At 35.5% G+C, this 27548-nt stretch overlaps 1 protein-coding gene across 8 annotated transcripts in view; it reads left to right on the top strand.

Moving 5' to 3' along the window:
- NLGN1 (neuroligin 1) overlaps window positions 1-27548 on the top strand; it is an 873763-nt gene that overhangs the window by 176240 nt on the left and 669975 nt on the right. For 6 of the 8 annotated variants that reach the window (XM_032258255.1, XM_032258256.1, XM_032258254.1 and 3 more), the window contains exons 2-3: window positions 19257-20069; window positions 20512-20571. In XM_032258255.1, coding sequence (XP_032114146.1) covers window positions 19577-20069; window positions 20512-20571 — 553 coding nt within the window. In that variant the 5' untranslated portion in view covers window positions 19257-19576. The remainder of the gene's footprint in view (window positions 1-19256; window positions 20070-20511; window positions 20572-27548) is intronic. The other 2 variants (XM_032258260.1, XM_032258259.1) reach the window with 1 other exon arrangement.

Here is a 27548-nt window from a genome sequence, read left to right as displayed (position 1 = left end):
GAGTGAATATGAATTGACTCAGGCAACTAAAAGTTGCTTTGGAATCCAGAAAAGCATATTATTCTGAAGTAATCTTGGAGTCCACGTAGCTTCAGAACAATTGCATACAAAGAACTGATTTATTAGAGGGATGTGTATAAATGTGTTCAGTAGGTTAACGAATTTGATATTTCAACAGCATAATTTTAGTTGGCTTTTTTAAAGATTTAAAGCCAATTCGTTAAATTTTAAACTTTCAGACATTCAAATGCCTTGGAATAAAATGGAGATAGATGAAAGAGAAAGCATGCATTTTTGTATGTTTTAATGTTTAGAAGGAAAGTGTTACCTTTTTTCAGGGATTTCTGGTTTACAGATTATGAAGTGTAGCAGATAGCTTTGTGGTTTAGCACTGAAGTCTGTTCTGTGTGAACTCATCGAAAAGCATCTCTTCAATGTCATCTGAAGCACACTCATTCTCTAGTACTTTTTTCAGGAATTCCAGATACATGTGACATTCTAGTTACTAAAAGATTAGTCTCACCAAACTTTCTTCCTGGATTTGTGTATACATGTATGTTTCTGAAATCTAATTTTGAAGCATGCGTGTGAGATTTGTTTTTTAAAGATGCAATAGCAAAATATAAAACTTTTGTCTCCCAGGAATTCTAAAGTGGAAGAGTTAGATATTTCCTATTTCAGTAGACATTGTGTACGCTTATTTAGAGATTATACAAATAACAATAAATAGTTTCTACAAACCCAATTGTTAGTTTCAAGGAGATATCTGAGAAGCTAGGTTAGTCTCTTTTTACTCTGCTGTAAGTCACGTGGTTCACGTGCAGGCTGAAAGTAGAAGAATGGGTGCTTTGTGTACTGGCACATTTTAGCCCCTGATCCTAGCCACACTGTCTAATAGTACTGAAAATAGTTTTCAAAGTTTAAATGGATTTTTAAAAAGACAGCCGGTAAATAAATAACATTAAGTGGTAATAGCAAATAAGTAATGAAGATGAGTGGTAAGTGGGTTGGAATTTCTCTTTTTAAGCTAATAGAGAATATGACTGTTGATATAAAAATAGATGGGTAATTCGAAACATGAAAAAGAAGGTCCTTTTTGATTTGCATATTTCAAAACCATTAAATCAGTAGTCATTGCATGTGTCATAGTGTTAAAATGGAAGACTTAACTGAATGTGGCTTTGTAGTGCCTCAAAAATATGTTTCTGTCAGAATAAACAATGCTTTCTACCCCCTTATTATATTCTCTTTTGTCAGTTGAAATGAAAAGGGAGAAAGTGACCTATTCTTTGTTATAATCTACTTGGACGGGCTGTATTCTTTGTTTCAGCAAGCAGTACATACCCAAAACTTGGTAAACATTGTAGGTAGTAAATCCACTTTGGAAAGCCAATAGCAGTGGAAAGAAATATATACAAAACTACACACCACAAATTTTTAAAAAGTTGTGGCAAGTAGATGAAGATCAAGGTACCCAGTTAGATAAAGGCTCTCCCCAATAGAGTGGATTGTTCTAAGAACTATTGAAAAACCTGAGGAGTTTGCTTAGAAAATTAATTACACTTAGCTCTATCTTACTCAATACCTATTTTTGGCCATAATTATTAAAAAGAACATGGTTGCCTTGATGAGTTGTGAATTTCCTATCAGAGTAATATAAAACGTGGTAGTTTGGGGTAAGGAGATGAAAGCTGTCAATTAGCCCTGAAAATTGCAAGCATAGTTTCTAATATAGGTGACAAGAAATAACATTGGATTCCCCTAAGCTTATCACTATGGAAAAACTGATGCTGCATTCACTGGAGCTTTCCTTGACAGCTGCACCTGTCCCTCGAAAACCTTTCATGTGTTCTGTCTGCCCTAACATTCAAGGAAAGCCAGCACATTTGCTGCAGATTCTCTCTATGATTTTGAGATGATTAAGTACATTAAATGTTATTTTACATTAAAAAGAAGTTAGCACACACTCTTAATTAGAAGCAAAGTGATAAGGGCAATTGTTTTTAAATGACTTGTTGAAATTTAACACATGGCACTTCCAAGTGCAAATCTTCCATCTCTTTTGCTTTATTGAGAAATAAAAAGGAACAAAAAACTAACTTTCAATTAATTTAAAATTCAAGTTTTTGACACATTAAATTTGCAAAGCATAGAAAAAAACTAAATTTGTGAACACTCATAATGAATCTAAGGTTTATTTTGCTTTTTAAAGAGATAATTTAAAGCATCATGAGTTGGCTAACAGTTTAATCCTGTGGGATAGCATCATTCCCAACTGTTTCTAAGAAAGATTATTCCTTAATAGTAGCACATGTGCTTGGTCCTTTTATACTGTTATTAATGAAATAATGTTGATAATATCAAATATTACTATGCTGGTATAAAACGATCTGAATAATCTCTGCCTTTAAGAGTCATCCCCCAAACAAAGTAAAATTAAACAAACAAAAAACTCCACAGCCATTTGGTAGCTAACCTGCATGAAAGAGAATGACTGTCAACTAGAAGCTTAAGTCAGAGAAAACTAGTGAATCATTCCAGGCATTTGAAATTATTAGACATTAAACTTTTGGGGAATTTTTATATGAATTCTTTTTATAACAGTCCATGTAATCTCTTCTGTGCCTATTTCCATTGCATGTAAGAGAAATTCTAGTCAATGGCAAAATGCTTTACTACTGCCATTACTGCAGACTTTATAGATCAGAGATGTGTCAGCATGCTAGCTTTAGCAGTAATGCCTCTTTTGTGTGAAAACTTACGGGCTTTGCAGCCACTCTCTCATCCTGACACTCATAAAACGCTCAAGTCCTCATATTTATTATTTAATTTTTTTTCCTATATATAGCAGCACAGCATTTCAATATGTGATCATGTAGTCAAAAAAGTGACGGGCAGTTGTGAGTGGGACTAATGAATTTTAATAATACACATATTAGGGACTGCTAAAGGAAGTTTAATTAAGAAAAACAAGTTGAGCATGAAATTCATTTTGGAACAAATGAAAGTTAAGTTACTACTACAGATGTAAATTCAAAAACCACAGTGATATATCGCAGGAAATTAAGTTCTAGCCTGAGACTAGACCTACTTAATGCAGTTGACATCTTAGGACTTAGCTTTAAGTTGATGAACTTTGATTTGACTTATGAAATAGAAAAATATATAATTTTTTCACTTTCTCCTGGTTTGTACAGAAATTTTAGTTTAGTATTTTCATTGTGTATCCAGCCACACTTCAGGTACATAATACTAGTTCACTTGTGATAGGCCACACAGTAACTTTCTTTATCTGTAGCCTAATTCTCCAATGCTACATATGCCTACAATTAGAACCACCTGCTGAAGCCCATGCCATCTCTTAGGAGGTGCTATAGGTGGTGCTTCATTAATAGAACTGCATATTCATCAACTTTTCTACACCTATAATTCTGTTTATATTTTGCATAGTTTAGAAAATAATAGACTAATGTGTTTGCTTGCTTATTTCTATTTATTTATTTATTTGGTGGTGGTAGTCATGGAGGAAAAGCAGAAGTGGGGGAGGAGATTGAATATGGGGCAAGTATTTTCTTACAATATGATTTTCCTATATTTTGCCTGTATTGAAATAACACAAGCACTTTCTGGAAAGAGTAAATACTCAGGCAATGATATGAAGGTCTTATTATACATCAATGGTTCTCAACAACTGCCTATTGGGAAACATCCAATTGATATACTACTTTTTCATACCAATGTTTGTCATCAGTTTTGTGTCCCCTAATGATTCTTTTTTCTTCCCGGATACACCCGATGAATGTTAGATCAATAGGAGAAGAAAAGAGGTTACTTGTAGCGTTTAAAAATGAATTGAAAATTGCTGTTGCTTTTTAAAAAAAATAGTCATAATGAATACTCTCATATTGTCATATGGAATACTTTCTTAAAAAATCAACAAGTTCAAACATGTAATCAAGGAATATTGATTTGATAAAAACCAAGTTGAGATTATCATTAGTATAAGTTTTTTCCACGTGACAGCCACCACTTCTATGACAGAACTGACCAGAAAAAGAATGATTACACCATAGAACATTGACCAACAGTTGTCCCAATAGTCATACCTTGAAAATAATATTTGAGCAATTTAATGGTTAACTATAGAGCTAAAAGAAACAAAAGTTCACTTCAGCAACCATTATGTTTCAAGTCATTGCATCTGTCATTTCTCATTTAAATCTATATTACTTACTGTCCAACACTTTACACACAAGTGACAGTGTTATCTATCCTTTTTCTTATGGGTAAAAAAAGTCACCAGTTTCATTACCTGTTTAACTGTGCCAAGTGTTCTAATACATATGTTACTACAAGATTGATGCCAAAGTCCCTATTATTTGAAGCCCTGGTCTTTAGTAACAACATCTAAGAAGGAAAGCATTTTCTATTTTGAAGGAATACTGTACTACTAGTCTGTATAATGTCCACCATAGTAGGAAATTTTTGTCCGGTTTTTTCAGAACTGGGTGTATTTCTCTTCATCACCTAGAACAGTACCTGGTACCTAACTGGAGATCAATAAACATTTATTGAATGAATGAATGAGGAGCGACTTGGGTTCTAGCACTGGTTGTTAGTAACTAAACAAATAACCTCTTTATGTAATGAATACCTGGGATCTTCATTTGTGCTTTTTAAAAAATGATTTGAATTGACAAATATTTTCAAATAATATGCAAAATTCCAAAGGTAGGAAGGATTCTATTCAAAAATTGAATATTAATTAAAGACAAATAGTAATTGAAACTTTTTAGTAATTTCATATGGAGTTTATATACTTCACTTTGATGAATTATTTGATCAAGACTTACAAGTGTAGTAGGATTATTTGTGTTGTTATAATTTACTGAAGGTACATTACAGTTACTTTCTTCCATGAAGAAAATGTGATATCTCAGGGAACTTTGGAATTACTAAAAGTCATTTCAAACAGGTAAAACATGAACGATAAGACAGTAAGATTTAAAATATAACCATTTAGGGATTTTCATCATTACTTAATATTTTTATCATTTTGTAAAATTGTATAATCCCTTGCTTTCCATTATGTAATTTGAATTTAAATGGTGACTTTATTTGGCCACTTATATTCTATGTGTATATGAAATTCTTGTTAATATTCTATTGTATTCATTAATATATTGATATACTATTACATCAATATTATATACTAATATATTAATATATTGATATACTATTTATATTTCACAAATGGCCCATGAACAGGGCATTGTTTAAAATTTCATTATTGTTATTAGCACTAATGGAATTTATATATGAAGGGAAAAATGATGTAGATATATAAAGAAGATTGCTAGTGTAATATTCTTTCTTCTTTGAATCACTGTTTGAGCTCTAAGCCAGGTCAGGAGTGACAGGAAACCATTATTGCTGTTTGGTGCCTTATGTGAAAAGAGTTGGTGATCTTAGTCCACCTCCTAGTAGACAACTACTCCTTAAACAATAGTCTCTATAGTATTTGCCAATTCCAGCACAAGTTTGGGACTGAATGGACACAAAGGTTTAACTACCCTCTTTCTGCTGATCATCCTCCAAGGGGTCAAGATTGACACACTCTGGCATAGGGCCATACTCAAACTTAGCACTGCCGCTGCCAAAGTTGTAGCTATTCTCTGGCAACAAGGGATTTTTTTTTTAACTGGACTTGAATTAAGCAGAGAACCAGGAATGGCAATTCTCCACTCTTCCCAGGCATCAGCAACTCACTACAAACAAAAATAGGCTTCAAGAGTGAGTTGAGAATGTGGTGCTCTTCTTAGGTTGTGCTAGCTTCTCTATAAAGACACTAGCAGGCATAATTAAGTTGCTTCTGGAAAAATGACTTGTGTCCCAAGGGTGGCCCCTTCCAGACAAAAGCATCAATTTAATACCAAGGGAAGTAGTCAGTTCTACCAGGCTGTCTCTTCTGAGCTCTTGAGTGATTATTCATTTTCTTCTGTGGGATCACAGGGTCATCAACTGGTTTTAAAAATGTATCCTGTGGTATTTTACATAAACATTAAAACTGTTGCCCATGACTTTTGAAAAACATTCTGTCTCATTGATTCTTGTCCCTCTTACCCCCTTCGCCTTCCCATTTGGAAGTCCTGGCTTCCTAAGTAGATTCTAGATTTAGCAATTAATATTTGGAGATTACACCCGAAAGTAGTTTCAGAATAAATAGGAAGTAAAACTTATATAGTTAATGTTAAATGTTTTTTTTTCAGCTCTCCTTCTCTTCAGAATAACAAAATAAAAAAGAAGCTATCTAATATTTAGCCATTAGTTGTAATGATGGTTATAGCAGAAATACTTAGTTGTGTAATGCAGAAGTCAATACTGTCACTCTAATCTCTTTTTCTTTGTGTTGTCAGAAAAGCTATTACGGCATCTTAGAATCTTACTTTATCTTTTTGCCACACAATAATGGAATTAGCTGCCAGTCTATATGAATATCTATCCACACTCCTGCATGATGAGAAATTTCCATTGTATTGTAATTTGTTTCCACCTCTTCTATGTTTCATTCCCTCTGGCTGCAACTTTAATTAAGCTAATGCCTTCACAGAGGTCAAGCATCACAGATGGATAAATAAAATCTGAGGGTTGTGTTAATTGACGAAAATAGTATAATGAATTAATGGGTCATTCATTCAAGAAATATTTTCTGAGGACTTACAATGTAATGCATTGTTCTGGGGATGGTTGTTAAAAACCAACATTTCAAAAGACACAGCCTCTACTCTCAAAGTGTAAGTGTAATCTGATCGTGTCATTTGTACAGTGATGATAATGATTCTCACCATACTTTGGATAAGATCTCACACTGCTAAAATGGCCAACAAATTCTTGATCTGTCAGGTCCTTTCTCCTCTCCAGTCTGACAGGCTGCCCTTCTCTCAGTTCACAGTGATTTCTTTGGAAAGTCCCAACTTCCACAGCATTTGGCTTTCCTGTTGCTTCTGACACATTCTATATCCTGGTTTTCAATTGCCAGCTCCTACTCAATCTCAGACCCCAGTTTCCAGATCAGTTCTTCAGGAAGATCATCATTCTTACTCCACATTCTTAAATCTCCCCTCAAAATACCCTGTGTTATCCTTCTTGGTATAGTATTTATTACTAAATAGCTACCTGTGTAATTGGCTTACTTAAAGTCTGTCTTTCCCATTCAACTTTAGTCTTTTAAATATATATATTTTAGATTAAAGGGTACATGTGCAGATTTGTTATACAGGTAAACTCATGTCTTCTGTTGTACAGGTTATTTCATCACCCAGGTTCTAAGCCTAATAGCCAATAGTTACTTTTTTGTCTTCATGAATATTTACACTATTCCTCTCTTGTTCATGTTGTCTTCTCCAATGCCAAGTACTAATTATTTCCCAAATATAGGAATGAAGATGGAAACTGGGATTACAAATTACTGTGAAAAAAAGTACTATTAGTTTAGTTACAAACAATGTAGTAAGTGTTTTGAGAGATAAGAGAAGGGAATACTTTAATGACTTGAAGGACTGGAGAAGGAAGTACTTATTGACCTTTGAGCCAGGCCTTGAAAGGTACTAGCTGAGGTCCTTCCAGCAAAAAAGCTGATGGGGAAAGTATTATCCGGGAAGAACAACCTTGGTCAACAAGTTGTTGGTCAACAATTAACTGAGCACTGCTTTTAGTGCTGTGCTGTATTAGTCCATTTTCATGCTGCTGATAAAGACATACCCAATATAGGGAAGAAAAGAGGTTTAATTGATCCTAGAGTTCTACATGGCTAGGGACTCATGTAAAAAATGCCTTTCAACTCAGAATCATGGTGGGAGGTGAAAGGCACTTCTTACATGGTGGCGGCAAGAGAAAAATGAGGAAGATGCAAAAGCAGAGACCCCTGATGAAACCATCAGATCTCGTGAGACTTATTCACCACCACAAGAACAGTATGGGTAAAACTGCCCCCATGATTCAAATTATCTCCCACCGTGTTCCTCTCACAACATGTGGGAATTATGGGAGTATAATTCAAGATGAGATTTGGGTGGGCAAATAGAGCCAAATCATATCATTTTGCCCTACCACTCCAAATCTCGTGTCCTCACATTTCAAAACCAATCATGCCTTCCCAAGAGTTTCCAAAAGTCTTAACTCATTCCACCGTTAACTCAAAAGTCCACAGTCCAAAGTCTTATCCAAGAAAAGCAAGTCCCTTCCACCTATGAGTCTGTAAAATCAAAATCAAGCTAGTTACTTCCTGTTAAAAAGGAAGTACAGGTATTCACACAGCCATTCCAAATGGGAGAAATTAACCAAAACAAAGGGGCTAGTTACAAGCCTCATGCAAATCCAAAATCCAGTGGGGCAGTCAAATCTTAAAGCTCCCGAATGATGTTCTTAGACACCAGGTCTCACATCCAGGTCACACTGATGCGAAAGGTGGGTTCCCATGGTCTTGGGCAGCTCTGCTCCTGTGGCTTTGCAGCATCCAGCCTCACTCTCAGCTGCTTTCATGGACTGACATTGAATGTCTGTGGCTTTTTAAGGTGAATGATGCAAGCTATTGGTGGATCTACCATTCTCGGGCCTGGAGGATGGTGGCCCTCTTCTCACAGATTCACTAGGTGGTGCTGCTGTAGGGACTCTGTGTGGGGGCTCCGACTCAAATTTCCCTTTCACATTGCCCTAGCAGAGGTTCTCCATGAGCGCCCCGCCCCTACAGCAGACTTCTGCCTGGGCATTCAGGTGTTTCCATACATCTTCTGAAATCTAGGCGGAGGTTCCCAAACCTCAGTTCTTCATTTCTGTGCACCTGCAGGCTCAACACCACGTGGAAGCTGCCAGGGCTTGGGGCTTGCACTCTCTGAAGCCTGAGCTGTACCTTGGGCCCTTTTAGTCATGGCTGGAGCAGCTGGGACACAGGGCACTAAGTTTGTAGACTGCACATAGCACAGGGACCCTGGGCCTTGCCCTTGAAACCGTTTTATTCCTCCTAGGCCTCAAGCCTGTGATAGGAGGGGCTGCTGTGAAGACCTTAGACAGGCCCTGGAGATATTTTCCCCAGTGTTTTGGGGATTAACATTTGGCTCCTTATTACTTATGCAAATTTCTGCAACTAGCTTGAATTTCTCCTCAGAAAATGGTTTTTTCTTTTCTATGGCATTGTCAGGCTGCAAATTTTCTGAACTTTTATGCTCTGCTTCTCTTATAAAATGAATGCCTTTAACAGCACCCAAGTCACCTCTTGAATGCTGCTGCTTAGAAATTTCTTCCATCAGATGCCCTAAATCATCTCTCTTAAGCTCAAAGTTCCACAGATCTCCAGGACAGCAGCAAAATGCCACCGGTCTCTTTGCTAAAACATAACAAGAGTCACCTTTGCTTCAGTTCCCAACAAGTTTCTCATCTCCATCTGAGACCACCTCAGCCTAGATTTTATTGTCCATATCATTATCAATATTTTTGTCAGAACCATTCAACAAAGTTTCAAACTTTCCCATGTTTTTCTGTCTTCTTCTGAGCCCTCCAAACTCCCCAACCTCTGCCTGTTACCCAGTCCCAAAGCTACTTTCACATTTTCAGGTATCTTTTCAGCAGTGCCACACTCGACTGGTATCAATTTACTGTGTTAGTTCATTGTCATGTTGCTGATAAAGACATACCCAAGACTGGGAAGAAAAAGGGGCTTAATTGGACTTACAGTTCCACATGGCTACGGAGGCCTCAGAATTATGGCAAGAGGCAAAAGGCACTTCTTACATGGTGGTGGCAAGAGAAAATGAGGAAGACGCAAAAGGAGAAACCCTTGATAAAACCATCAGATCTCACAAGACTTATTCACTACTATGAGAACAGTATGGAGAAAACTGCTCCCATGATTCAAATTATCTCCCACCAGGTCCGTCCCACAACACATGGGAATTATGGGAATACAATTCCAGATGAGATTTGGGTGGGTGTATGGATCCAAACCATTTCATGTGTTTTACCTCCCATTAGTATTGTTTATTCACAAAATTAGCTTGCTACCAGGTAAAACCTCTACCATGTACTCATGTTTTACTACTTGTTATTTTAAAACATATTTTATTGGTAAAATTTTTTCTCCAATTAATGCTAAGTTTTAGTTGGCCTTTTCTTATTACCATTCTATTTTCTCTGTTTTTTTTTTTTTTGAGACAGAGTCTCACACTATCACCTAGGCTGTAGTGCAGTGGCGCAATCTTGGCTCACCGCAGTCTCCACCTCCTGGGTTCAAGCAGTTCTCCTGCCTCAGCCTCTGGAGTAGCTGGGACTACAGGCGTGCACAACAGTGCCCATCTAATTTTTTTGTATTTTTAGTAGAAATGAGGTTTCACCATGTTGGCCAGGATGGTCTTGATCTCCTGACCTCGTCATCTGCCCCCCTTGGCCTCCCAAAGTGCTGAGATTACAGGCATGCCCGGCCTGTTTTTTGTTGTTGTTGTTGTTTTATGTTTTTGGACAGTTACATTTAGTGTGGAAGTAGCCCAAGGGGAAAGAGAACAAATTGAACCATTTATATAATCTGCAGAGAAACGAGGAATATTATGAAACTCTGGACAACTATTGAGAGTTGCCCATAATTTCTCCCAGGAGGCGGCTCTGGGCAAATTTAAGAAGGAGGTAGCGTTTGTCTTTAGAGAGTGTTATTTCTTCTGCCTTATCTCTATTTCCTGAAGCTTGCTGCATCCATAAACTGTGTTCTTGTGTTATTGAGGGATGGTACTGTGGCTTTGTGTTTCTGACTTCAATTTAATTGTCTGTTACCAGAAGATGATAATGATCTCTACCTCTTGGTACTTAGAGAAAATAAAGGAAGTGATGCAGTTAGCTCAATGTTTAGCCCCTGTACTTCCTCATTTGGTGCTTTCCATTACTCCAGTTATTATTTAATGATGCTCATGGCAGAATAAACTCATCACGGCTTTAGTTCTCAATGGCCTTATGCTAATATGGCCATGACATGGGCCCTGATATCCCTTGGAACTTCTCCATGATCAAGATCTTGAATTTGGATATTCTCATCTCAGAGTAAACTCTTTTTAGCTTTGGTTTTGTCTTATTTTTCTCCCCTTTGTGTCCTTCTGGTTCTGCTTAACTCTGTATTTAGATTTAGTTGATCTGTTCAACATCAGGATTACCATTTCTTGTAATCTTTCCTCCTTGCTGTTCTACCATACTTTCCTTCCTTGTCCCTAACCCTGGCTTCCATCATTTACTCCCTTCCCTAGGCTAATGAATGTTACTGGAAAAAAGTTTTAATACCACACTCTTTGGAGCTGGTGCAAATTAGGACTATTAACTAACCACAGCAAGCTGATAAGCAGCGTTTTCATTTTCCTTCTGTTAATATTCTGTGTGTTTCACTCTCCTTAATTCCTCAACCTGAGTGTAGGTCTTTATTGAATTGGTCTCACTGAGGTGCAGAGTGCAAACTCCTGTCATAAAGGTTCAGGGCATGTTCTTGGGAGTTAGGTGGTCATGGGTTTGTTTCTTGGATCTGCCTTTTCCTGGCATTCTGGCCTTCAGAGAGTTATCTAACGACTTTAACTCTCGTTTTCCTCACCTAAAATAAGAAGAGTGCTTGGCTTATAAATCTTGTGAAGACCAAGTGACATGAACAGCTTTGGGCAGCTGTTGACAAATAGAGAGTGACTTATAATAATAGCTGTTTTTGTTGCTATTTTCACATAATTGTGGATGAATCCAGCTGATACTTCAAACTGAACATGGAATTAAGATTCTCTCTGGTTTCTTTTGCACCAATTCATTCACAAAGGTAATGATTCCCACACCTTTGTATCTAGTCTGTATGTTTGATAACCAAACCATATTTTTACTAAAAAGGTAAAAAATATATACATATATACATATGTTTTATTTTTTAGTAAAAATATGGTTTGGTTATCAAAATTTTATATAGGAATACATAGATATATATTGTATATTCCTATATAAATATTTATATCACCAGATTGCAAAACATACACAAAAATAGGCACTAAGAAGATAAGAAAGATAAATTAACAGTACTTTAAAATGTCTTATAAATCCTGATGACTTCATTGCATTATTCACTAATATCTCAAGGCACAGAGATTTTATAGCACAGTTCACAGCTAATAAAATGGATGTTAATTAATACTTCAAGTTACCTTCTTGAGGTTCTCAAACTATTTTTTCTGATTTGTTATTATATCTGATTAGATGGCCATTATTTTTAATCTTGTGATATAGCTGAAGAAGAGCTTGTCCTAAAAGCAGAAATTTCATTTTTCCCTTTTACAGTTCTTTATTTGTGATTGTATTTTTAGTACTCCCTTTCATTGATGGTTGATAAAAACTTAAACCGGTAGTTTGTTTTTTAAGGGCTACTTTAATTACAACTTGATACAAATATGTAAATTTATTTTCCCAATGATGTAAACTCTAATGCATCACTGTATGTTGAAAATGAACAGTAACAAAGTGCTACTGTTGGCTAACGAACTGCACTACAGACAAATGTGCCTTCCCAAGAGCACTGTAAGTGCTATATGCATTAACAGCCAGGTGATGACGCTGGTGTTAAGTCATATATTCATATTAGCAGACTTTAATTGGTTTCTCTTTTTGTTTTACATAAAAAATGGCAAATAGAAGTTGAACCATTTAGTTCCCTTATCTAATCATCTTGTGGTAGGGTATGAACACACTGCTTTAGAGATCTCTGCCACAAATTACTGCCAGTTTAATTTTCTTGTGAATGAATTTGGTAATACTTTCCTTCTGCTAGGAATGTTTAATGGCTCTTCATCATCTAGAGAATAAAATTCAAACTGTTTAGCCTCTTAATGAAGGGCTTGCTTGATTTGGCTCTAGCCTGCCATTCCAGTCTTATCCAGTGCTCATCCTCATTTACTCTGTGTTCTGGCCAAACTAGACTGTGCCTTCCTCAAACAAGCCCTTTACTTTTCTTTCCGTCATAATTCAGGCTTCCAGAGGAAAAAATAAGACTTCGAAATGAAGGTGTGTTTCTGAGAAGTTTCCTGAGAGGTGCCATTGGGAACCATTCCTATAAAGGAGTAAGAGAATCTCAACCAACTCCTGCCTCTGCCCATTTTCATGGAGAGCTTTGGGGCTGAAGTGGCCCCTCTGATTGTTCTGCATTGAGGAAACAAGGCCAGGCCTTTGTACACTGGCAGGGACCAGTCATTAAAATGTGAGCTGGTGTCAGGGTGATAGAACAGTATCTAATGAACATCCTTTCCACTGTGGGATCCCTTCTGTGACCATCAGTGTTTGTCCAAATCATATTCATTCTTTTAAGCCCATCTCGAATTTCCCTTGATTCATGAACTCATTTCTAATTTACTAGCCGGCGGTAGACTTGTCTTTTCTTTTGAAGCCTAATATCATTTTGTGAAATTGTGTTCATTTGTTTATTCATCCCATTTTAAGTACTTACTCTGTGAGTTAATTACACATTAGTTACTTTAAGTATTCAGTTGCTGAAAGGCATCAAACAGTTTATACTCATTGGACAGTTTTATTACAAGCAAAAATATAGTATGGCAAGAGCAGAAGAAGGATATGTATTAAATTGAATTAAAAAGTCTCAGACTCTGGCTTCTTTGTTCTCCCACTCCTGGGTCATGAAGAATACCCTTTTGTCTCCAGGTCTTTAACCACTAGTGTATATATGAAACATTTTGCTATAGGAAACCCAATATCTGTTGTGGCCAGGTTCTCTTACAGTGAACTGATCACATAGATATATTCCAGGTATACGGCTAGCCTTGGGCATCGAATTTCACCACAGCTCTGCTGAAGCCAGATATTATTAAATTGCAGTATTTGTTAAGTTAGTATTGCTAAGTCCATATTTATATCCAATTATTATTGCTGTATATTGTTGACAAACTGGTACGGTCTGACCTCAGACAACTCACAGACCTGCACGTGCAAAACATTATTTGTCTTTAGTTAGTACAGTTGATCTTCATTATTCCTGGTTTGTGTATTTGCAAACTTGTCTATTCGCTAAAATGTATTTGTAATCCTAAAATCAATACTTATAGCACATTCACAGTCATTCCACAGACATGAGCAAAGCAGCAAATCTGAGTCACCCTATGAGCATCTTGCCAGCTGAAGTCGAACAAGGCGTCGCTCTACGTTCTTATTTCAGCTTTACGAACAGAGGGTGGAGATAGTAGAGGCCACTCAGCTCAGTGCAAATTGCCTCATCTCTGGGACCAACTGGAGGGCATTTGAATCCCAACTCTAGCACCTGTTAGTGAGGCGGCCTCAGGACTTCATGTTTTAGAACCTGTTTTTCTTTCATAAAATAAAACACAATCTACTAGTTGCAAGCATGAACAATTATAACATATAATCTATGTGAGATTTGTATATCTATATATGTGGGTATGTTTATGTACATGTGTGTGTATATATATGTGTGTGTGTGTGTATATATATATATGTGTGTGTATATATATATATATACACACACACATATACATGTATATATCCGTAGGAGTAAAAGATCTGTGTTTCCTATATGTGTGCGTGTATATACACATATATACACATGTGTATATATATACGTATATATATGTGTATATATATATATACGTGTGTATATATATATACATATATATGTGTGTATATATATACATATATATGTGTGTATATATATACATGTGTATATATGTGTATATATACACATATATACACATATATACGCACGTGTATATATATATATACATGTATACACACACACACACACACACACACACACACATATACACACAAAAATGTGTATGTCCCTAGGAGCAAAAGATCTGTGTTCCCTAATTTAGTGTTCATGATGACTTTATAGAATATAACTACTGTCAATAACAAGGATCCACTGTATATTGTATAGCATTGGTTAGGGGTCATCATCAAGGCAGGCAGCTCCAATGGTAAGCATGCTGTGAATCCAGACCAACTGAGATTTAACCATATTGCACTATGTAAAGAATTTTCATATAGATTTTATGAGGGACATAAAGATACCTTTTAAAACACACATACAAAGTCCTTTCCCTCAAGTAAGAAATTTAGTAATCCCAGCACTTTGGGAGGCCGAGGCGGGTGGATCACGAGGTCAAGAGATCGAGACCATCCTGGTCAACATGGTGAAACCCCGCCTCTACTAAAAATACAAAAAATTAGCTGGGCATGGTGGCGCGTGCCTGTAGTCCCGGCTACTCGGGAGGCTAAGCCGGAGAATTGCCTGAACCCAGGAGGCGGAGGTTGCAGTGAGCTGATATCGCGCCATTGCACTCTAGCCTGGGTAACAAGAGCAAAACTCCGTCTCAAAAAAAATAAAAAAAAAAAAGAAATTTAGTAGGGAAGAGTTGAGTTCAACAAGAAAACAAATAAATGGAAACAATAAAACAGAGCAAGGTAGAAATAAAAATGTATATATATATATATATATATATATATTTTTTTTTTCGAAAAAGATATGTAAAAGGTACATAAAGTTAGAAATCAGATACCTCCTGCTAGGTCCTATTCCCACATTCATCGTGTATTTATTGAACACATGTCACATTTCATCTTGCACTAGAGCCACTTTTTTAGATTACTTATTTCTTTACAATGTCTTAAGCTACCTGGGAGTAATGAGTAGATTGTGCTTGTCCTTCAATTCTCCTTAACATGCAGTGCAATAGCTTGCACATTGTAAATATATAATGTTTGTTGAGTGAATGAAAGATTGGATGAATGTGGCCACCCACTGTAATTATCTAATGGCCCATACAGTTCTCCCTACTTCTTTTTCTGAGTTTCTCAGAAACAGACTAGCTGAGGGACAAGCTTTTGATGAATTGATGTAAGGGAGAAAATATATTATTATTTATGATGCCCTTTTAAATATTATTTATTTTTATTTTATTCTTTTAGTGGGACTATACATGCTTTAAGTCAAAAAGAGGAATAATGGAGAAATTTATGAGCTAGTATCCCCATTAACTTTGAAGTCAGACAAAGCTAGTTCTATGTGGATTGATAGGCTAATCTACTGGTAACATGTGATCTGGTCTCCTGAGTAAGAATTTTCTGGCCTTATTATTTTAATGCATTCTGAAATATTTCAAACATATTTCAAACATAACAAAAGAATACAGAGAATTCAAATACTAAGGTTATGTCAAACTTGCTGTAGTTGGTTGCTGGCCTTTTATGGCCTTACCACAGGTTATCCATCTTAGGTGTCAATTAAATAACTGGCCCAATTAATTGAATTGTTTCTAGAATGAACCTTATTCTCTTTCCTTTTTACTCAAAGATGACGGCTATCCTGTTACTATGTATGTACCCACTTAAAAATAATACATAATATTCTTTAAATACTTTAAGCTTATTTAAACAGTATTTACTGTATCTAATTTTCTGTGATTTGTTTTGCCAAAAATTTTAAGATTTATATATGTTGATATTTTGGGTTTAGGTCCTTTATTTTCATTAATATATAGAATGTGAATTTGTGAATATATCATAATTTATCAATATCCATTGATGGACATTTAGGTTGTCATAAGTTTGGGTTTTTGGCTACTAAAAAATAACCAAATTATTATACAAATCATTGTTTAACATGATCTTATGTAATAATGTAAGAAAAACCTATCACCATATTCAATATAGAGTAAAATTGATAAAATATGTATATGTGTATATATATACATTATTTATTTTTTATTTTGCATATACATAGCGAAATAAAATAATAAATCCAATAAGAATAGGGTAGATCATTTTTATTTCTCTATCCTATGAAATTGTCAGAATATTTACCAAGATTTCATCTTCTGAAGAAACATAAAATATTTTTACAATTCAATTTTAGGATCAATTTCTTAAAAAGTGATAATTGTGAAATGAGAGACTGTATTATATGCAATGATCATAAGAATGACCTTTAAATCAGATAGCAATGGGCTCCTGGATCTGCTACTAAGTAGCTAAGAGACCCTGGCCAAGGTAAAATTAACCTCTTCAAGTCTCTGTTCCTCATGAGTAAAAAGGTTAACTGTCAAATCCACTCCATAGGATTGTTGTAAATGAGACATAAATGCATGAAAACTGAGGATTTGGTATATACGAAGGAAGCATCAATAAATAGGGGGAAAGATTGTCAACAAATTTGAGACCGTTTAGGCATATATATGTTTTTTAATTTTAGTACTTTAAATAAGCCATGTTTCTACATTTGATTGGACGACTGCTATTATTATGGTAGCAACTTCTGAAAATTTTGGAGCTCAATACTATAGTTCTCCATACATACAACATGCAAAATGGGATACTTTTGTAACCTCAGGAGCTAAACGTCTTTCGAATTTGAAAACCCATCATGGCATGAAAAATTCCCAATCCTCTGCAGTTTGTGTTAAAGTAGCACATAAGTGGGAAACAGGAGATTCTTTATCCTTAACACAGTTAGGGATTTCTAAGTACAAAAAAAGGCCTGTGATTTTGTTAACAACCAAACAAGTATTTGATATCAGTTGTGCGAAGAAGAACTTTTGGAAATTGCTGTAGAGTACTTGAAAATTAAGTTGAATAAAAAACAATGATGGAGACTTTTAAGACCTCATCATAAGTTCTCTATGTTAGGTGTCAAAATAATGCATTTTGAATACCAAAGGGAACTTGCAAAGACTCATTCATGCTGTGGCCTACTATGGCGCTGCACAAGAATAAGCATAATATACTCTTTACAGACATGGGTTTGTGTAGCTGAATTTCCGATAAGTGCTAGAGTTCTGGAACAGGAATTGGATTGGTCTAAGCCTGTCTTTTGTATGTTAATGTGCTTTCACGGCAAAGGTGTAAGAATTAACACAGACTAAAGTATTTTCAAAGAAAGACATTTATCTCCTTATAGCCTTCCGTGATGGATTGTTCAGAGCTAAAGGCACACTAGGCCAGAACCAAATCTCCTGCTGCCCTATATAGTTTTTACAATCTCTTTTTAAATAACACAAAGTCAGGGCACTCTCACTGCCAGACGAGCATTTCTTTAGGAATCTTCCCATAATATACAGGATAGAACCATCTCTAATACAAATCAACACTTTAGTTTCAAAGTAAGCGCTTTAAAAGGTTGCTTAAACAAGAAAAGACACATATTTTGAGCAGTATGTTATTTGACAGTTAATGTCAGATTACTCTGTGGATTGCATTCCTCTGAATGTTACACTTTATTCTGATGCATTTTAAGTTGAACTGTGTAAACAATGGTAGATATTTGATTAGTGTTAATATGCAAGGTGCCATGATTAGGTATGATTGTTTTTGTAAATCACCACGCTCTCTTTTTCTAATCTTCCTCTGATCTCTAATAGACAGTGAGAACAAAATTGTAATTTAAAATATATTGACTTTGACTCATAAATTAATTTTTGCATCCAAATTTATTGATATCTAAAATATATAGCAAGATGGTAAAATAACTTATCTGCAAAAAAAGATGTCAACTTCTATCTCTTTTACAAATTGTATCTAATGCCATTTTCTCTTTTAAATTCTTGAATCATAATCTCAAATAGGAAACATGTAAGCAAAATTTTATGAAAACTTTTGAGATACAGCAAGGAAGTAAGGTAGTTTCATCCGAATAATCATAGCTGAACTCGTATTAGTTTTCCTGTCCTGATGTTATCTTCCTTTTTTTGATAATCATAGGATTGGGAACTACCTTTTTGTCTGTTTTTCATTGCATACAATCATCTTACAGAGTTTGTATCTGTTCTGCTAGTTTACTGTCAGTTTCTTAAAAGATTTTCTGCTATTGAGTTTTAAAATTGAAATAGATTAATCTTCTATTACTTGAAGTGATTGAAGACTATTAATAAAGTATAAATTTCACACCTAACATTCAGTATTTTTAAATACTTTACTTTGACATGTTTCTGAAACTGTGTATTTTGACAAGGCCTGCTTCCACTTAAATGTGTATAAAGTCAGCAGACAAGTTTCTCAGTAATCTTAAAATCAGTTAGTTTACTTGGCATCTCACTTCAAACCATGATTTTCATATGGTAATATTTAACTTAGCTGATGCTAGTCATTATTAATGTATTTCTGTAGGTTGTAAAACATCTAGTTATCACACCGTCTATGTTAGCTTGCTCCAACTTACGATTTATTTTCATTTTTTCTAGGATATAGACCTGCAGCTAACCGAATTTGATTTATAAGAGAGAAATCTACAGTCAGTTCCCACTCTTGCCACACTGCTAATATGGAAAACAGAATGTTCAATAGGATATGGTCAGATAAATAGTGATGATTGAAGATGCTGCTCCAATACATGTGAATTCAATGGGAGATACCTGCTGTATGAAGATCTTTCAGAGCTTTTCCCAACAAGCTCCCCTTTAAGAAATCGGAGGTATATTCTACCATTATACAGTCTTTCGCAAGTGGATATAAATACATTTGCCTCACTGTAACCAGTCAGCTAGACAACTAATGTGGGACCATGGCGCTGCCCAGATGCACGTGGCCAGATTATGTTTGGAGAGCAGTGATGGCATGCTTGGTACACAGGGGATTGGGTACCCCATTGACTCTCTGTATGTTGGGATGTTTGCTTCAGGCTGGCCATGTGCTACCACAAAAATTGGATGATGTGGACCCACTGGTGACTACCAACTTTGGAAAGATAAGAGGGATTAAGAAGGAACTCAATAATGAAATTTTGGGGCCTGTGATTCAATTTCTTGGAGTTCCATATGCAGCCCCGCCAACAGGGGAACGTCGTTTTCAGCCTCCAGAACCACCATCTCCCTGGTCAGATATCAGGAATGCCACTCAGTTTGCTCCTGTGTGTCCCCAGAATATCATTGATGGCAGACTGCCAGAAGTCATGCTTCCTGTGTGGTTTACTAATAACTTGGATGTGGTTTCATCATACGTACAAGACCAGAGCGAAGACTGCCTATATTTAAATATATATGTCCCAACTGAGGATGGTGAGTTTATTGCAGGAAAAACAGGGAGATATATTTATATATTTTTTTCTATTCTAAGTTCTAACAATATTAATTCATGTGTACTGGTAGTATGCATGGCTTTTCCTGTTGGCATGTAGACATATTTTACATGCGTGCATGGTGCTCTTTTTGTTTATGTGTGTCAGTCAGTGTATCTTATTTTTTTTCCTGTGCTTACTCATTTTCTTTCTTCCACAGCACGTATATTTAGGTAGAAATGGGTTTCTAATTTCCATTTTCTACCAAATGACTTCTGAGAAGATGCATCAACATTTCCTCATTGCATGTGCAGTCTCAACGAATTGGGGCTCTTTCGCACTGAGCAAATGCAGGAGCATATTGAGTTAGATAGTAGTGTTGCATGTTCGGCGGTCTGTGATGGAGCGCCATGTTATTTTCTAGTCTTCTATTCATTTTTCAGTAAAAAGAATATCCAAGGAATGTGCCAGAAAGCCCGGCAAGAAAATATGTAGAAAAGGAGGTATGTATAAAAGTGGAAATTAAAAATGGGGGACAAAACTTGCAGAGGAAGAACAAAGAACTCTCCAGGGTGATTTGCTGATGCTGGGAAGTAAATGGTTAGGTGATACTTGGAATCTGATGAAGGCTGTCAAGGAATGGAAAGGTGATTAAGGAGAGCTCTAGCTGAGTAGATGACATTGGCAAAGCTCATTGGTTGTGCCTTGTGTTCTGGTGCTGGTAGGATTGGCAAGAGTTGAATCTCTGCTTAGAGTTTGTGTGTAGTGGAATATATACTAAGGCTATTATGATACCTGCAAGGAACCCAAGCAGTGCTGTCTTACTAACTTGTAACTTTGATCTCTGAACTCTTTCCTACAGATATATATTTGTGTTCTTCTTAAAATTTGATCACTTCAACCACAAATCTAGTGGGGGTTTTTTGTTTATTCTTAGCACTCCTTCTGAATACTTTCTGGACTTTCTCATCATAAGGGTAAATTTTACATAATTACTGAGCAATTATTATTAAGGTAATAGTGTTTTTCTCTGTCTTTTCATTTTCAGTCACTTTTCCAGAGGAGAATGAGATTTTGCAGATTTGATACTAAATATTTACAGTCTTAAAATTACTTTAACATTTTTATATTTACGTTAAACAATTTAAAACATAGAGAAGTGCATGATTCAGAAGCTACAATTAAATCAACCTTCAAATCATCCTCTAGCCAGATTGAGCAAATGTAGACACTGACAGCTGCAAGCTTGCATCTGAATGTAGCTTGTCCACACTCCATTTTTATATAACATTCAGTAAATCACTCATAGGAGAGTGTGATTTTCTATGGCAGTAAATCATCCAAGCATTATTTTGACCTTATTCATACCTTTGTAGAATTTCCAATCTTCATACAGATGTCATATTAATATTTTAATGTTGCACATTCTCTCCCACTATGCACGTCTAAATCTCCTGGCTGGACCAAGTCAGATTTCCTTATAGTAGCATCCTTGTGGGACAGGGACTGTCTAAACTGTTCTGTTTTACTGGGATTACATTTATATGGAAGATACTTTATAAATAACAAAATTCATAACTGCAATTCAGAAGTATTTGCATTAAGTTGTGGGGGGTTTTAGTTTGTTTTGTCTTTGTTCTTATTTCTTGGGTAATGCTGATAGAGTGGGATTTAAACGTCATTCTTTATTGATGCTATAATTTGGGTTAAAAGCACAGTATACTTAAGAGGACAGATATGGAGGCAACAAGGGTGTTTTAAACAACTAAAAAAAGGTCTCTTTTTTCTGCAAATGAAAATAACTGCAGTAATTTACATACCTTTAACTAATGTACAATACTGCAGTAGTTATTATTAGGCAGCTTATCAAGCATGTGTAATTAACTAAGTGACTTTCGCCTCCTATCACAAAGATGTTGATTCACAAAGTCATAAATAAAGATGCTATTGAAGAATGCATAAATAGAGCATAATACATAAAAATATGTGTGATGAAGAAAAACATGAGCGCATCAAAAGGTAAGCTAGTGAGTGAGAAAGTGACCTTTCTTCTCATACAACTTCAGAGGATAAAAGATTTATCAGAAAATTCTTTTTCATTGTTCTTTGTATTGTTGGTTCCATTTGCTTTAACAAGGGAGTTGGCAAGGAGATTTGTAGGCAATGTTATTACCTTCACAAACTCTGAACTAATTAATAATTAGAAGGAGGACAGCTATTGATGCCTACTTGACCCTGTATGGTTGGCAGTTTAAATCTATTGTGCTTATTAATACATTCTGCTCATTTATTAGATGTTTGTCCATTATCCTGAAGTCTAAATAACAAAAATTTTTAATGTAATTTATATGTATAAATAGCATTTTTAAAATAAACAAAAACTAAAGTTTAGACTTTAGCTTTTAAGTAGAGGAGTAGAAACCTTTTTCAAAACTTTCAACTGTTTTGTTTTCTTCTTTTCTACCATGAAGGGGCTATTTTGGTTATTTCAAGATATTATATTTTTGGGAGTCAAGAAATTATTAGTCACTTTATCTCTGTGTGTGTGTGGGTATATATATCTATATATACACAATATATACTGCATATAGACTGTGAGATTTTCAGTAGAATGCCAGGAGTATAGGAGTATATAAATGATGGTTTAGGTACTGTGAGAATAGTTGCTTTGCCAGGAGTTTATAAATGATGGCTCAGGAACTGTGAGAATAGCTGCTTTGCCTTTTATCTGGATGCCATTAAAACCCTGTCTTGTTATTGTTTATTTCTTTTATGTGTGTATGGATCATCTGCAGAGGCAGATGGACCCCCATCCCTAAGCCAAGTACTCTATAATCTGTGCATACTGTATTCATGCAAAACTATTTCCTAATTGCCAATTACAAGCCACATACTATTCAAGGGAGTTAGTAATAAATGAAACAAAGAACCCTCCTCCCATTGAACTTATAATCAAACAACTTTACAAAGAGCAAAGCATTTTCTTTGGTTTGTATAAAAGGAAGGAAATCCTTTGGTGTGTATAAAGGAAGGAAATCTTATCCCTCCTCCAAGAGATGTGCTATACTTTTTAAATAGGGCGTTTATAATATTTTCCTCCAATTTAAGAAAAAAGCTCATTTTTATCAGTAGGCTGCCTCTTGTTTTAAAACAAGTCCCAGTTGTACTTTTTAATCTGTTTTTTAATATTTCCCATGATAGTTTTAGCCATATGTTAATTACCCTCTAGATATTTCTTCAGAGTTTTATCCTTGCAAAATGGAAAAGAAGAATGAATGCTGAACATGAGATGATTATCAACACTTGAACAAACAAGCAGATAACATGTGATAAAATATGGAATTTGGTTGTGGAGGACAGACACCTGCTTTTATATATAAGGTGTTTTGCATAATTTATATATTTAATAATCATAACAACATTGTGAGAAAAGTATATTACTATCTCTGTTTTTTAATTTTAATTTTTTATCTCTATTTTATAAGTAAGAAGGTAGATTCTGAAAAGTTAGGTGTTCCAACCTTACCACTGACTGCTAGTTAGTGGCCGAGGCAGGTTTGGCCTTAATTCTTATTTACGTTAGATGGATTTCCATTATGTTAAATTACCTTCTGTGATGATTTCCATAGCAGAAGGTGCTATCTATCCATCCTTCTCCTCTCTTTTTTTCCTCCTTTCTTTTACACATTCACATATCTAAGTTCTTTTTATTCTATCTGTTGACCATATTTTAGATAGACTTAATGCTCACCTTAATTGAATTGAATCAAGCCAATGTTAGCAGCCAATTTCCAAAAATATATTCAGTTATTAAGTGAATACTTTAAACCTCAGTTACTTTTGCACCAAGCTAATAATACCACATGCTTCTTACTGTGCAGACTAAGATCCCCACATAGCCTTCCTGGCTGCAATCAAGAAGTTGCTTTAACTTGCTTCAGTTTCCCTCTGTTTCTTTAGGTTGCTCTCCTGAGAGAGTTGCTAATAAACAAGACAGTGGCCAAATATGAGGCAGTAAACATGAGAAGGAGTAACAAGGGACCCAGAGAAGATTTGCAAATACATTGTCTGGTTCGTGGATTCTCTAGAGTTGTATAGTCTTGTATTTCTCCAGCACTTTTACTATTATTTGCATAGCTCTTCTAAGATGGATATAGAATTAACTTTTATTTCTGCCCTTATGAGACACCAACTTGCTTTCTTATTTACCCCAATTTGTATTGTGCAGAAGATTAACATCTTTATAGATGGCTCTGGCACAATCATTTACTCTTTGAGCATTTTGTTTGTGATTTTCAAGTGTTTTCCATGCTCTGGTTCATAGCCTTTACCTGAGATAATATTGAATTATTTCAAGAGCCTTTTCCACAAATGTTTGGTTTGTTTGGTTGTCCGTTTAACATAGGGACTGATTTCTTCCTTATTAAAAATGTATAACAGTGACTCCTAGTACTGTCAAGGTATTTAAGATTTTAAAAGGGGATTCTATTCCGGAATGTTCCTCCATCTTGCTTATACATTTTTCACTCATTTACTTATTCACATGACAAATATTTATTGAATCCATACTCTGTGCTGACTATTGCTCTAGGCACAGAGTAAATAAAAGAAGACAAAAACCTTGCCTGCTCTTGTGAAGCTTACAACCTAGTGTGTTGAGACAGTAGTTTGTTAGTGATGAATACAATAAAATCTAAATTTAAAAAGTATGAGAAGGTGAGAAATTGAAACAGAGTATGGAAGACCAGGAGTGCTGGTGTGGAGAGTGAAAATAGTTGAAAATAAAATGAGGATTACCTCATTTGAGCAAACAGTTGAAAGAGATAAGGGGAGTATCTAGATACTTAAAAGGTCAAGATCTTAAAGGATCAATTAGGAATATAGCTTATCTGGAAAGGGGGAAAAGAGAAACAATGAGATTCAGAATAACCTGACTTGATAATTTGAAAAAGTCACTCTGGCTGATGTGGTGAGAGTAGGCTGTAGGAGAGTATGGAGAAATGGGGAGAGTAAGATGAGGCTCCAGGTGAGACTTGAGCATGGTCCAGGCTCAAACAGGGTTGTAACCGTAGAAGTGATAGATTCTTCATGAATTTTGAAGATCACATTCCTTGATCAATTTGCTGTGGGCTGTGAAAGAAAAAGAGAAGTCAAAGAATGTTTCTAGATTTTTGATCTGAACACCTGGAAGAATAGATGTGCCATCAATTAAGATGGAAAGGAAGAATGTAGAAGGGTTTGGGGAGAAGCAGAGTACAAAAATAAGTTTAGTCTCAGACATGTTTAATTTGAGGTGACCCTTAGACATTCAAGCATAGGCATCGAAAAGCCAGTTTCCTGAACCAACATCTTGAATCAAGTTAGAGAGAAAGACCTAGGTAGAGATATAAATTTGGCAGTCATTCTAATATGAAGGTAAAGATTTCAAGTCATGAGCTTGAGAGAGAATAAAAGGAAGTGAATGAAGATAACAAAAGAAACAAGACACCAAGGTTTAATTTATAGGAACACTCCAACATTATGAGGCCTGGAAGAAGAGGAGGCCAATGGAAACTGAGAAAGAATTATGTGGGAGATGGTCGGTAAACCAAGATTTTTTTCTTGACCTGGAATTTGAGAGAAGAAAATGTCTCCAAGTGGGTATAGTGATCAACTCTCCCAAATGAACTTTTGTGGAGTGATGTAGGTTTTATACACTTAAGTGCGTCTACACACTGAAGTGTGTCTAAGAAAGAATGGGTGAAGATTTGCAGTGGCTTAGCATAAATAATTATTTTAAAGAGTTTTGCTTTTTTAAAAAAGGATCAGAAAAATATGAGGAGTGAGGAAAATAGTGTTTTTTTTTTGTTTGTTTTGTTACTGTAGGTTAAGACAGAAGAAATAAAGTAATATTGTTATACAGCAGGAAAGGAAAAATTTTAAATATAGGCCAAAGATGGTAGAAATGCTGGAACAGTATCCTTCAGGAGGTGAGAAAGATGAGATTGGATATTTTGAATTAAAAGAACATGGGTAGAAAAATTAATCTGTTGCTCTGCACAGTACATGAGTGTGAGTGCATGGGTGGAAGGATAGTGGGGTTCTGTTCTTAACTGATTGTTTCAAGTTTAATTGTTTGATGTGTACTATTAAGGGAAATGAAGATAGAATTAACATCAGTGAGATCTTCTGATGATATAGACGCCATGGCATATTAATTTATTTGATATTGCAACAGCCTTTTGAGGTTCTCACCCTCACTTTCCAGACGTAAAAATGGAGGAACAAAGAAGTTAAATTATCTTGCCCAAAGACTCTAATTTGTTGTTGGCCAACTATTTCCTTTGAAGAGTCTATTTTACAACGGGGGAACTAAACAAAACAACAAAACAGCACAAAGGCAACAATAAGTATCATGTTTATATGAGATTTAAAATCAAATAGAAGATGAAATTGGTGGCCAATTTGCTAGTAGAAAAATCACCACACACTGAAACGTTCATAACGTTTAGTTCACTTAGAGTTTGAAGATGAACGTAAAACTACGTTAAACCAGAGATTTGACTTCATATTTGAATTAGTAACTGTGCACGGATGTGGTTATGTCTTCTAAAAGCTAAACAGTGTAAGTTGGACTCTGAAATAAAGTAGATCTAAAGCGTTGTAAAGTTTTAAAAGAACAACATCAATTGTTCCATTGTTTACTGACAGGCAGAGAGAGTCTCCTGAAGCAGATGATTAAAAGACCATTATAGTTGTCCAATTCAATTTTTCTGAAGAATAAATACTTTTTTCCTCATAAAAACTGTGGTTGAAGTTGAAAACATTTAAGATTTATGCCACCAGAAAAAAGAGTTATGCTACAAAATAAATTCTTGGTAGAAACTGCTATCCTTTCTTCTACCATATGTAATATCTTTCCTTATGTATTCTTTTCACATATATAGCATTTGAAGAGCTTAATAATCGGAATGCAATTGTTTTAAATTGAGTTCTATATTACTTACCATTACACATTTTGTAGCTAATATTCTGGTCTTTAATATTTCTCCTATGAATACCCTTCTTCTTCCTCCTCTGGCAGTACATGCTAACATAGTTTATGACATGGGAGGATTCAAGAGTCATACCAGTAGAGACATTTGCTAGTAACAATTACACAGAATTATTCTGGATTTGAGCCCCTTAAACTCTGGACTAGTTGTGGAAGCATAACTTCTAATCATAAATCTTCATATAGCCTTTTATAACTGGACAGAGTACTTTATGTAACACTTCCTGTATAAGTTGCCTAGGCTGCTGTAAGGAATTACCACAAACTGTGTGGTTTAAAACAGCAGAGATTTATCCTCTCCAATCTCCAAGTCTGGAGTCAAGAAATTTAAAATCAAGGAGTGGGAAGGATTGGCTTTTTCTGGAGTCTCTGCAGGAGCACTTCCCTGCTTTTTTTCCAGTTTCCGGAGGTTGCTAACAGTCCTCGCTGTTCCTTGGCTTATAGTTG

The sequence above is a fragment of the Sapajus apella genome, unplaced genomic scaffold (genome assembly GCF_009761245.1).
Source record: "Sapajus apella isolate SASKATOON/1434 unplaced genomic scaffold, GSC_monkey_1.0 scaffold101, whole genome shotgun sequence".
NCBI lineage: Eukaryota > Metazoa > Chordata > Mammalia > Primates > Cebidae > Sapajus > Sapajus apella.
The sequence above is the reverse complement of the archived record's forward strand: the minus strand, read 5'-3'. Positions and strand labels throughout refer to the sequence as shown.